Source organism: Schistocerca cancellata, chromosome 6 (genome assembly GCF_023864275.1).
Source record: "Schistocerca cancellata isolate TAMUIC-IGC-003103 chromosome 6, iqSchCanc2.1, whole genome shotgun sequence".
Classification (NCBI taxonomy): domain Eukaryota; kingdom Metazoa; phylum Arthropoda; class Insecta; order Orthoptera; family Acrididae; genus Schistocerca; species Schistocerca cancellata.
The window spans coordinates 272,864,103-272,877,030 of NC_064631.1; the positions used below are offsets into that span (position 1 = coordinate 272,864,103).

The following is a 12,928-nucleotide window of genomic DNA, read 5'->3' on the forward strand; positions in this document are numbered from 1 at the left end:
GGACTGTTTGATGTGGAATGGGTGGCAGCTGTCATAATGGAGGTACTGTTGCTTGTTGGTGGGTTTGATGTGGACAGACGTGTGAAGCTGGCAATTGGACAGGTGGAGGTCAACGTCAAGGAAAGTGGCATGGGATTTAGAGTAGGACCAGGTGAATCTGATGGAACCAAAGGAGTTGAGGTTGGAGAGGAAATTCTGGAGTTCTTCTTCACTGTGAGTCCAGATCATGAAAATGTCATCAATAAATCTGTACCAAACTTTGGGTTGGCAGGCCTGGGTAACCAAGAAGGCTACCTCTAAGTGACCCATTAATAGGTTGGCGTACGAGGGGGCCATCCTGGTACCCATGGCTGTTCCCTTAAATTGTTGGTATGTCTGGCCTTCGAAAGTGAAGAAGTTGTGGGTTAGGATGAAGCTGGCTAAGGTAATGAGGAAAGAGGTTTTAGGTAGGGTGGCAGGTGATCGGCGTGAAAGGAAATGCTCCATCGCAGCGAGGCCCTGGACATGCGGAATATTTGTGTATAAGGAGGTGGCATCAATGGTTACAAGGATGGTTTCCGGGGGTAACAGACTGGGTAGTGATTCCAGGCGTTCGAGAAGATGATGAGACTTACCAAACAAAAGCACTGGCAGGTCGATAGACACACAAACAAATACAAACATACACACAAAATTCTAGCTTTCGCAACCAACGGCTGCTGCCAGTATATTTCAAACTATATTTGTACCAATTTAACTTTTTGCACCAACACTTCTCTTTGTGAAATTTTTCTGTTACTAGCAGAAACTTAACAACCACAGTGTCTCTGACTGATAGTCAAATTTATGGAACCTTTTTTCTACTGTGTAAGAACCAGCTAGTAATTTACTGTTCCATATCCCATTCTGGTATCACTTGTGAGATATAATTGGAATTTCATTCCACTCATTAATCAAGTATCACTGAATAATAGTGAATTTCTATTCACAGCATCCCACTGAGATATCCAGGGATCTGCATTTTGGATCTCCGTACAAGTGAAAGAAACTTTTAATGCCACTAATGAACCATTTCTGTTACACATTCTGGAATTTAAGTTCTCTCTCAGCAAACATCCTGTCTTATCAGTTCTTCTGTATGCTAACAGTGCTGAATTGTTCAAGAATTTGGATCAGTTGATGGCACAAGAGCAGCAAAAAAGCACACTAGATTGAGCTGCCTTCCATATTACAACATTCCAACAGTGCAATATTTTAGTTAACATAACAATGACCTTCATGCTGCTTGCTATTCTGATACTGTGTGTAACTATATGTTGCTGTTACACATCTTAGGCAGTAGAAAATGTACAGCCCCTCCCCTCCAGCTCATCTTGTGCCTTGTCCTAGTTTCAGTGCATTGTACTGAGAAGAAGTGCAAAGTTAATCACAACTTTTATTTTTCTACAGCATGAATGGTAATTTTTTAAACCCAACCACATTTCAAGATTTCATTTGTTAAATGAAAATACAATATTTTTAAGGTCCCATTGAGGTTATTAAATTTACCCAAGGTAGTTCTTTCAAGAAGAGGGGAGAGGATGTACATTGTGCCTCCACACCCCAAACATGAGAAATTTTCATTACTTAAATTTTGTAAAGTGTTTTTTTCCCCCTCATCCATTGCCTTCCCAAAGTGCAACAACAGTCAACAGGTTCACACTGAAATAAGCCAGATCTTCTCTAGTAAAGCCACCTGGCTAATCAAATCATGCCACATGGTTATATGACTTGTGAGACTGAGAGCTCTTAGAGCCACAGAAGTAAGACAGCTCTACTTCTGTTCCAGGTTGCTGCCAGAGCAGACACTAAATGGCTTAGTCTCCATTATCTTTGCACTTCCCTTCTCCTCCAAGGTGGGTTTGGGGCTACTGGAGCTAAATTCCCTCGCCATATAATCACCTGAGTAAATAAATTGACGCAAAATCTTTTCCAAATATGAGTTCTGTGTGTTAATTACAAGCCCATATCACATTCAGATCATGACTACAGCCCAAAGTGGGTGTATAAGAACAAAAAATAACACCAAAATTGGCAGAAATGTCACCAAAATGGGCAGGGCTGGTTCAAGAACATTTTTCCACATAAGTGACTTATCATGTGGCACGCATCCTCCTCCTTACAACTCAGCTATGTTAGGGTTAGCTACTAATTGTAATACACACTGTATACAAAACTTGCCACTTGGGCACAGTTTGGTGCCTCAAGTGGCCTACTAATTGTGATACATCCTTTATAGATATCTTACACTTCCAGCAATTATGGTGACCCTCTCAGCTTGGCACCCCAAGCAGTGGCTTATATTGCTAGGGCCTTAAACAAGCCCTGGAAGTTGGTGTTAAAACAAAATGATTTTTTCCTGTCTTTAACTATAACTCATTGCCCCAACAACCTTTTACCATAATTTGCATGTCCAATGACAGAATTCTATGATGTGTAGTCCCATATGGATATGACAGGCTGCATATGCTACTTCCTACAGCCAGAGGTTCAAAATACTGCTTCAGCTGTAAATTTCTTTTATTATTACATGACCAGTTTTGGGCTCTTATAAGCCCATCTTCAGGTGTCGTAATTGCACTGTGGTGCCCAAGCACCGAGGTGGACATTTACTAAGCATGGTGTGCTACCTATGAGTGCTCATCGGTAGCACACTGCACCTAGTACACGTCCACCACGGCGCTCGGGGGGGCACAGCGCAGTTACAGCACTTGAAGATGGGCTTAGAAGATCCCGAAACTAGTCGTGTAATAATAAAAGAAATTTACAACTGAAGCAGTATTTTCAACCTCTGGTATAATGCTTAGTTGTGGGTGTTCTTCCAGCAGGATCACTTGTAACTTCATACAAGGTAACTCAGAAAAATGTTAACAAACTGACATAGCACATCAGGCTTGCAACAGGGATCAGTAATCACATCAGAATTAAGGGGTGCAAGGGCCATCCAGAGCTACTAAGTGGCATTGCAGTTATTTAGTCACATGTTACAAGTGGATGCCTACTACAGGAGATGCTCAAAGTTTTGTCCAGATGCGTTGAGATACACTTGACATTGATGCTGCATTGAATGGTGCACCCTCTTAAAGGTATGTGGTGTATTTTGAAGACAGCCTGCTGTCACAACAGTCATGTCTACAAGAGCCTCCAGTGATGTAGTAGGTATTTCATAGACAAGGCCCTTCCAGTACCCCCACAAAAAAAAAATCATTTGGGGACAGATCAGGTAATTGTGATGGCCATGTGACTGGCCCTCTGCAACCAATCTAGTGGCAGGGAAATGTTGCCTGCAAATGTGCCCTCACCTGCTTGCTGAAATGCATGGGGGCTCCATCATGCTGAAATCAAATGTGACAATGAATAGGCATGGGAATATCATTCAGCACATCCAACAGAACCTCTCACAGGAATAAAAGGTACCTGTGACCATCAAATCGGTCCAGGAGAATGTATGGCCCAATTAAACAGCCACAAATGATGCCAGCCTACATGTTAAGGGTAAATTTGTGTTGTGAGGCATGATTACTTGTACTGTGAGGGTTCATATCCACCCATATTTGCAGGTTGTGAATATTCCTCACAACCTCGAGTGAAAATGCTATCTTATTGGTGAAGAGGACACTTGCTGTGAAGCTTTAGTCTCATGACAGCAGTGCCCTCTCATGGCATTTGCAACCCCCAGTTCCTATATGATGACTGATATGTTTTGTATGCCCAATGTGCCGTGTCAGTTTGTAAACATTCTTTTGAATCGCCCTGTAGATCTGAATATCATCAAATACTGATAAAACTTGTCATTATAAAAATAAATATGCAACTGAGATGGTGAATGAAGGATACATTTTAAACTTCAACACAGTTGTGGAATCTCTCATGGTGAATACATCAGTAACAGTGAGAGAGCAATGGTTTTTGTACCCCATAGTGAGAAGGCCTTCTTCCAGATGGAATAGCTGATCATCTCCTGCAATTGATTTTTTGTTCTGTGGCACATCTATCTGCTACTACAATTCATAAATATTATAAAATGCCTGTATGTATGTATAAACCAATGGATCGATTCCAACTAAACTTGGTGCTCATATCATTTACCATCTGGAAAGAAATACTGTGAGTGTAAGAACCACCTACCTCCAAAGGGCTAGGGGTGGGAGTGAAAAAGAAGTGTACCTTATGATGCATAAATAGCTACACTGTATTCATCCAGTGTTTGAGAATGAGAGCACTTAATGGCTTGCAACCAACTTTCCATATAATTTCAGACCTTTAAGAGACTTTTTTCCTCACTGACCTCCCACAAAATGATGAAAGGAAAACAGTTTATTGTTTTCTACATGTTTGCTGTTCATGCAGTAAAACTGCCGCAACAGGCATGACCTTTTAATTTATTACTTTTTTACTGCTAACTCTATTTGCAACAATTTTGCGGAGAGTATTCACATACAACACTGAATGTACTTGCAAAAATGTATCATCATATGACACATAGTCCAGATGATATGACATCATAAACAGTAAGATGATTTTGCAGACAGTATATACTGGATGTATCTGCAAAATCATATAAATTTAACAACACATAGTTCAGGAGATGCAACACTGTAAACATTGAGCTGCATGAAAACAAAACTGCAGAGCAGAATTCACTGGAGGTATAGGTGAAATACATCTACAAATATATGTGAAAAATGTTAAATAGATGTGAGATATACATGAAAAGTGCATGTGCGGACAAATTCATGGGTGAAAAGCTCCTCCTAAATCCCCGGACAAATTTCAACCAAACTTAGTACACATATTACTTACTATCTGGAAAGAAAGACTGCGAGGGTAAAAACCAGCAACGACCTATTGATGCTGGGATGATAATGTGGAGAGAGAAAGGAGGAGGAGGAAATAGTAGACAGAAAGGGGGAAAGAAGGAGACAGACACAGTTATGGGGGAGAAAGGGGAGGAGGAAATGGACAGAAAGAGAAGAGGAGGAGGTGGGCAGAGAGAGGGGAGAGGAGGAGATAGACATAGAGAGGGAAGAGGAGAGATGGATAGAGACAGAGGCAGGAAGGGATGGTGAGAGAGAAGTGGTAGGAGAAAATTGACTTAGAGGGGGTGGAGAAGATAGACAGAGGAGGAAGGAGCAGATGACAGGGGCGCGGAGGAGGGGAGGGGAGGTGCAGGTGGACTCAGTTACCACATTACAACTGATGAGATCCACTCTTCACCAACACATTTTTTCCATTATTAGTTGGCTCTGGTGGTAGTAGTTTGACCAGACTGAAGGCTCTCTGTACACTCTTGATATGGTGGTGCCTGAAAAGCACTGTGCCTCCAAAACCTCAAAAATGGAGTTACCATGTACAGCGTATCCAGAATCAAGCAAAGTGGAGTGAGTTGTATAATACCATTCCTGGTCAAGAGTGTCACATTGACGAGCTGTGCAAGATCTGATGACATCCCAATCAGTTGACCTGCCCCCTCCTCCTCTTCTCTTTCTGTCCATTTCCCCCTCCCCTTCCTCCCCCGTAACTGTGTCTGTCTCCTCCTTTCCCCCTTTCTGTCTGCTATTTCCTCCTCCTCCCTTTTCTCTCCACATTAACAACCCATGCTGTATATATCTCCAACTCAATTGTGAATGAATCTACATTTATAATAGTATTGGCATTATACACAGGATCAAAAAAGGCTGCAACATGCTGCCGAGCATACACACCTCATGTTGGGTACTGATAATGTGTAAATGTTACAACATATTTATTTAATTTCAGAGATGTGTGTTCACAATAATATTGTAAGAAAGACTAAGGTTTAGTTCACAAGTACTCTGCAAATGTGAAAGAAATATGGAGTTTTTCAAAGTGATATACAGATAAATAGAGAACAGGAAATACAAGCAAATTTACAGCTGACAGATCTGTATACATACCACTTTTTCTCCATGAGCAAATATTGTTTTATGGGTGAGTGCTTCTATAAGTGGTTCTATTGGTACACCAAGTATATCAGCAATTTTCTTGGCATGTACCTTATCAGGTATCTCAGATGTATCAATGTTAGCTGCAAACAAGAAAACATAACTGTAATAGAATGCCTGAAAATTCAACAATTGCATTCATCACATACAAATAACTACATTAATTTACGAATCTACAAATAAAAGAAGATAATGAAGTAACATGCATGCAGTTTCTTCTGACCTCATGATTAGAAGATATCTCAGTCTTTATATGCCAGACATCAATCACATACAAAATACACATCTAATGAGCATACCTATGCTTTGAACGCAGCAACTATCACAGTGAGCTTCCACAGCAGCCAAATAAAAGACTTCCTGGCATCATTCTCTTCCTCAGTTGCTGTTATCCAACTCACTTCTACATACAGACTACACAATGCTTTGATTTCATACTGTGTGTGTAGTGCTGCAAATCCTGAACTTATGATTTCCATCAGCACTTACGTATGTAGAACTTTCATTAGGAAAGACTCATCTAGCTAAGCCATGCTTGGACTCTATTTCACTATTATGGAACAAGCCCATGATAGTTTCTATTGGTGGCTTGCATGGATATTTTGACAAGAACTATTACTGTTTGGTACAAGGACTAACTGACAATTTATGTTGATGTTACGGAAGTTATTTATGCACAATAAATGTTGTGGTCTGAAGTGAGAATCACAACAGTTAACTAATTTAGGTGATAAGCATTGAGTGAATAAGCAAAAGTATCAGAAAAAAATCAGTATTATGGTTTAGTCTGTGAAGTGTGCAGAGGGACATCAACAGGAAAAAACAATGTGGATAGTGTCATGGATCTAGGTTAGACATCTTCTCTGACAAACAAATTACGTCCATTATTTGCCCTTAAAAGTGAGTCCCATGTATTCTATTTTCATCAGATATATTGTAACAGGTTTAGAAGTACACATAAGATTCCCTAAAGTGTGAAATATATGTCATCATCAGAGGGTGATACCATGCAATCATCAACTGCTATAAACATTTCATTCAGTATTTTGTATTTGACTTTGTGCCCAGTTCTCTATCAGAACAGAATTGCCACAAATTGACAGACAAACAATAGCGAATATCATTTTGCTGGCCACGAAGTAGGATTCAAAAGCAGGATCAGGGTGTGGTTACAACACATAGTAAATTCTCACCATATGCAAGGACTGGTCTACCATGTAAATGAACTAGACAGTCATCTAGAGTGCCTGAATTTTGTGTCTGGAACAGGAGGGGGAAATCTGGATTTTTTCCCCTCCACTTACATAGTTAACAGTTTTGCATCCAGACTAGCATGATGAAAAGTCTTTACTCTTGCGGCAACACCACAGCAGTCACATGCAGTTTTGTTCACCAGTGCGCTAAAATCTGGTAGTGCCTTTTCATACAGCAGTAAACTTCTGTGGGTGCCAACTGCATTACTCACTTAAGGTGTCAAAATAACTAAGGTCAACAGTGACTATATGCCTTGTCTCAATCAATTTTTTAACATTGTACAGTTATTGCTCTAAATTCTTATCAACAGTTTTTTCTGCCTCCTTCCTCTTCTGTTAGTAGTTGCCTTCTGCCTCTGTTTTATGGAATCTGCCTATTTTTCCAAAATTCACTTGGAAAATTTTTCTATCTCGTCCATTTTACTTTTTAATTAAAGTTAAGTTCTTACCACATTTTCCACAGTAACTTTTTCCCATGAGTTTCTTTACTTGTCTTCATCTATAAATTAATTAATTGCTTTAGTATTTAGCTTTCATATTTGAGATATTAACTGCCTGCCTCACCTTCTTACTGAACACTTTGTCAGAATGCGGCCCACCTCTGAACTGCTCTGTGGATTCATCTTCACCAACTGCCATCAGCTAATGAAATTTACTGTTCCTCCAGAAGTATTGCCATGAATAGCACTGGGTGTGATAACTGCTCTCCTCCAGCCTATGGTGCAACCATACTTCAATGGTGGTACAATGTTATTCATTGTTGTGTACAGCAAAACTGCGGAATGTTTGGCAACATGGAAGGTGTCTGTCCCCTCTGGCACCATGGGTAAACAAATCTCATCTCCACGCTTCACTATTATTTTTTCTCATTGCACAGAGATGCCTTCCAACATGCTACATATTAATACTTTTTCTTCAATGTTCCTTTATTTTGTGTTTTTGCTGATTAAGGGTATGGGACAATATTACCTGCCATCCCGTGTCTGTAAATATCATATTTAGTTTCTCTCCCAGTATTCTATATATGAGTTAATTTTCTGAAAAAGTACACATTTTTTGTTTTTGAAAGGTTTTTTCTTTCCTTGATTCAATGGTTTCTGTTTCAGCTGTTAGTAAGCAGACTCTCCTTTTCTGTCTCAAAATCACACATATTTATGTTTCTACAAGACACCTGCAGTAAATATTTAATCTTATGTAGTTTCAATATTGATTTGGTTGTATTAGTTACCAGGTTATTACTTCAAAGTATAGAGAAGAATTTTATAAACTGATACAAACCTATAACTTTGGCTTTGTACTTGATGTTTCCCAGGTGCAGAACCACAGCCAAAAGTTTTATAATTTCCCAGACTTCATTCTCATTAAAATTTAAGACTTTCATAGCTGCTCTGACTACAGCAAAATCTTTGGCATCATCACGGCCTTCACAAGTTAGAGTGCCTCCCTTGAAATAGTAAATAAACAACAAGAATTGGTCAAAGTCAAGAATAAATGGTGTATATGAGTTCAAGTCATAAGTTGAAGTTTTCTAGCAGGTGCAAAGGATGAGTAGTGAATAATCTTATTTTTTCCATCCTGAAACTTTATACTATATAAATGCCTAAAACTTCACACATTACTATTGATCAGTATTCCAGACAGTATTTTTAAACATCTCCACTACACAAAAAGAGTATACAAGAAATGGGAGAAAGAAGAGGAAAATCTAATGGATAATAAAAAAAAGTTTGCTTAAATGTGAATAATAGTTCATGGAAAGAGTGATTCATTTTAGAAATCATGTTAGTCCTCAACAAGTAAGCAAACAAACTACAGCTGGTGATGATGTGTATACTACAACAGTAGGACTACATATTTGATGAAGAAATGAGAGTGATAAAAGATTCAACTGTTAATAAAAGGTAACAAACGTAGTACATGAAGTAACTGTTACTTTTTTCCCTCTCCATCTTAAATGCATGGCAATTTAAGAGACTGTTATGGTGTAACACTCTTTTAAATTGCATCTGCTTAAAAGAGGAAAACACATACACAAAAATAACCAACTACTGCAGAAGATACTATAAGAATGTATTACAAAGAAAACATGGAATATATAGGTATCTGTGATACATCATTATAATGCAAGTTAAATAATATAGAAAGAGTACAGTATGTAATTTTAGTACTAGGTCATTCAGATAAATAAAATAATATGACCCATACATTTTGCCAACTTCATAATTTGATGTATGTTTCTTACATCACCAATAACTGTAACTTAATTTGCATTGTGTTTTAACTCTTCACATAGTAATAAACCACAGACAGAAATCGTTCATAACAATCAGTCAGCAACAGAAACAGACATAAAAACATGGCATAATCCTAGCTTTCAGAATCAGAGTTTCCTTCATATAGCCTAACAATTTCCTCGGGCATCATGGCAACTGTCGTTTCCAGCAACTCTTAAAATGCAAAATGTTAGGGAAATAAATATGGTCATAGAAAGTTTGTAGTGGAATATAAGTAATGTAAAAAGTAAAGGTGACAAGTCACCAAATAGTTGAGACACTGAGCACAAACAAGACTAAAGACATTGCTGAGCTACTCGAAAATGTCCTCCTGCAGAGTTAACTAGTACAAATAAAACAATGGAAAGTTCAGGATGGAATACCAACAATATGAAAAGGATAGATTGCCACTACTTATATATTTCTAGCATTCTTATTCATTGTGCCTGTCTGTGACTCAACAAATTCTCTAAGCCATGACTAGCAGTCTATCCTTTCCATATTGTTGTAACACAGAATAAACATACACACAAGAATACCTGCATGGTTAATGGTCCTGACCATTTAATTCTAGCAGCATTGCAGCTCAGTTGGAATGAGAGGTTGTATCAGATAGAGGGGGTGAGGGAAGAAACAATACAGGACGGTGGAGGGAAAATTGAAGGGAAGGATGGTTGACAGGTAGGAAGATGACACTCACCATTGGATCCTCCATCCAGAAATTATCTTCTCTGAACATGTAGATGTGACCTGACTGACGTATATGTCAGTTCAGTAGAAACTTGGTCACCAAGAATGTTGAAATGAAATGTTCATTGTAACATGAATAAATAGCACCAATGCATGGAATGGGAAACACACCTAAAATATCACAGAACCAACTCAGGGGTGACCTACTCCTCCACATACTGCCTGTTAAATGCCTCATTGATCTGTTGGTTCATTAAGTAGCTTACATCATTTGAAAAGAAGCAAAAATTACAATTCACAAAACCACACTACATGCCTTCTGTCAGCTACTGTCCAGCTTCTGGCACACTGAAGATGTGCAGCTTGATGAAGTTCTGTGAGCAACAGTGTTTTGCAAAGTATTTGTCTTCAAATGTCCATTGCATGCAGTTTGCTTCAGAACGGTCAGTCATAAAATGATAGAAATGGACCTGCATTCACTAAAAGCAGCAGATCCTGTCAGATTTGAAAATAATTGTCATTGGATGTGCATGAGACTAATCTTAAATCTCTGTCAGTTAACATCATTTTAGAACCACTTTTTTTACACTGTGTTACATGGTTGTAAGTAGTACGTCACTCCTTGCAGATGTGATAGTTACCACATATATTATTTCTCAAGTGAGCATAGCTTTTTCTCAACACATACTATCATACAAGGATGAATGGATGCATTATTAGAAGGGTTTTTTAACCAGCTTCTAACACTGTATACTGATTTTGTGCTAAAATTTACTATTTGTAGCAAATTTTAATATAAAAGAGACTTTCAACTATCAGCTGTTGTGTAAAAGAGCATCATGGACGCCCACCTTCATACCCATTATTTTATGAAACTAACTTTAACAGGATTAAGAGATTCCCTTTTCATATTATCTTATTACAAATACCATTTTATTTGTTTTCAGGTACTTATTAACTGGATAATTTGCATACAGCACTGTCATAATAAGTATGATCACTGTGGTACTCTCTGCCTACCACAGAAGTCGACTTTTCTAAATGAATATACTTTCTGAAACAACAAACATGCAGGTGAACATAAAGTCTGGGAACACTTCCAATTATTTACTGCACAAGAGCCAAACATTGTACAGATATCATACATATGTCATTTTGAAGAGAAACCCTGCAAGCTCGTTTTCGTGAATACTGCCACAGCGTAGTTTGGTAATTTGCTGATACTCAGCGCTAGTCGCAAACATGAACAGTTCAGGTGTGGAGCAAGGTTTCTGTGTGTTGGGCATGTTGCAGCAATGGCTGGTGCCTCAAATGAAATCGGACTCTCCATTCATCTTTCAATGAGATGGGACTCCACCCCATTTTCATACTGAAGTTCATGGGTACCTGAACACGGAGCTGTGGTATCGATGGATTGGCCGTGCTACAGAAGGGACGGCTGTTTCATGAAATGGCCTCTCCAATCACCAGATCTCACTCCATGTGACTTTCTTCTGTGGGGACACATTAAAGATCTGGTGTATGTACCGCCCCTACTATGTGAAGTAGCAGAGCTCCAGGAGAGAATACAGGAAGCAACTGCCACAATCAACAATGCCATGCTGGGATGGGACAGGTATGGCAAGAATTTGATTACCATATTGACATCTGCTGGGTTACTCATGGTTTTCATATCAAATGTTTGTAAAAAAAACTTTCAGGGTTTCTCTTCAAAATGACATATGTATATCTGTACAATGTTTGGTTCTTGTGCAGTAAATAATTTAAAGTGTTCCCAGACTTTATGTACACCCTATATTTGTCATAGTTGCCATGAATTGTGATTTACATACTGCTACTATGGCCTAAAATCCTTACTGTAACTGAAAACTTATGTTGAGTTAAAGTTATACATTATGTGGCCCTCCTGACAATCTCTGATCTCTGTCTATTGCTTGGGTCCCTGATCTACTTTGATAAAACAACAGATCTGATGCCTTCATACAAGGTGTGGTCATAGTCAAGTCACCATAACTACTTTCTGCCATTCTGTCACATCCCATCTTACGAGGTGCATTCAAGCTCTAAGGCCTCCGATTTTTTTTCTCCAGACTGGAAAGAGATAGAAACATGCACATTGTTTTAAAATGAGGCCACGTTCATTGTCAATATGTCCAAGAGATGGCAGCACCGTACGGCAGAAGAAATTTTACTGCCAGCGGCGAGAATGAGAAATGTTTTAAATACTTAAAATGGCGACATTTTCCTTACTTGGACAGCGTGCAATCATTTGTTTTCTGAATTTGCTTGGTGTGAAACCAATTGAAATTCATCAACAGTTGAAGGAGACATGTGGTGATGGAGTTATGGATGTGTCGAAAGTGGCGTTTGTGGGTGCGACAGTTTAATGAACGCAGAACATCGTGTGACAACAAACCGAAACAACCTCGGGCTCGCTCAAGCCGGTCTGACGACATGATCGAGAAAGTGGAGAGAATTGTTTTGGGGGATCGCCGAATGACTGTTGAACAGATCACCTCCAGAGTTGGCATTTCTGTGGGTTCTGGGCACACAATCCTGCATGACGACCTGAAAATGCAAAAAGTGTCATCCAGGTGGGTGCCACGAATGCTGACGGATGACCACATGGCTGCCTGTGTGGCATGTTGCCAAGCAATGTTGACGTGCAACGACAGCATGAATGGGACTTTCTTTTCATCGGTTGTGACAATGGATGAGACGTGGATGC

At 39.1% G+C, this 12,928-nt stretch overlaps 1 protein-coding gene across 1 annotated transcript in view; it reads right to left on the reverse strand.

The window, feature by feature from the left end:
* Window positions 1-12,928, reverse strand: part of LOC126191464 (myosin-VIIa-like) — a 389,317-nt gene that overhangs the window by 309,178 nt on the left and 67,211 nt on the right. The window contains exons 7-8 of the mRNA XM_049932341.1: window positions 8,516-8,681; window positions 5,937-6,067 (exon numbers count right to left, since the gene is read on the reverse strand). Coding sequence (XP_049788298.1) covers window positions 5,937-6,067; window positions 8,516-8,681 — 297 coding nt within the window. The remainder of the gene's footprint in view (window positions 1-5,936; window positions 6,068-8,515; window positions 8,682-12,928) is intronic.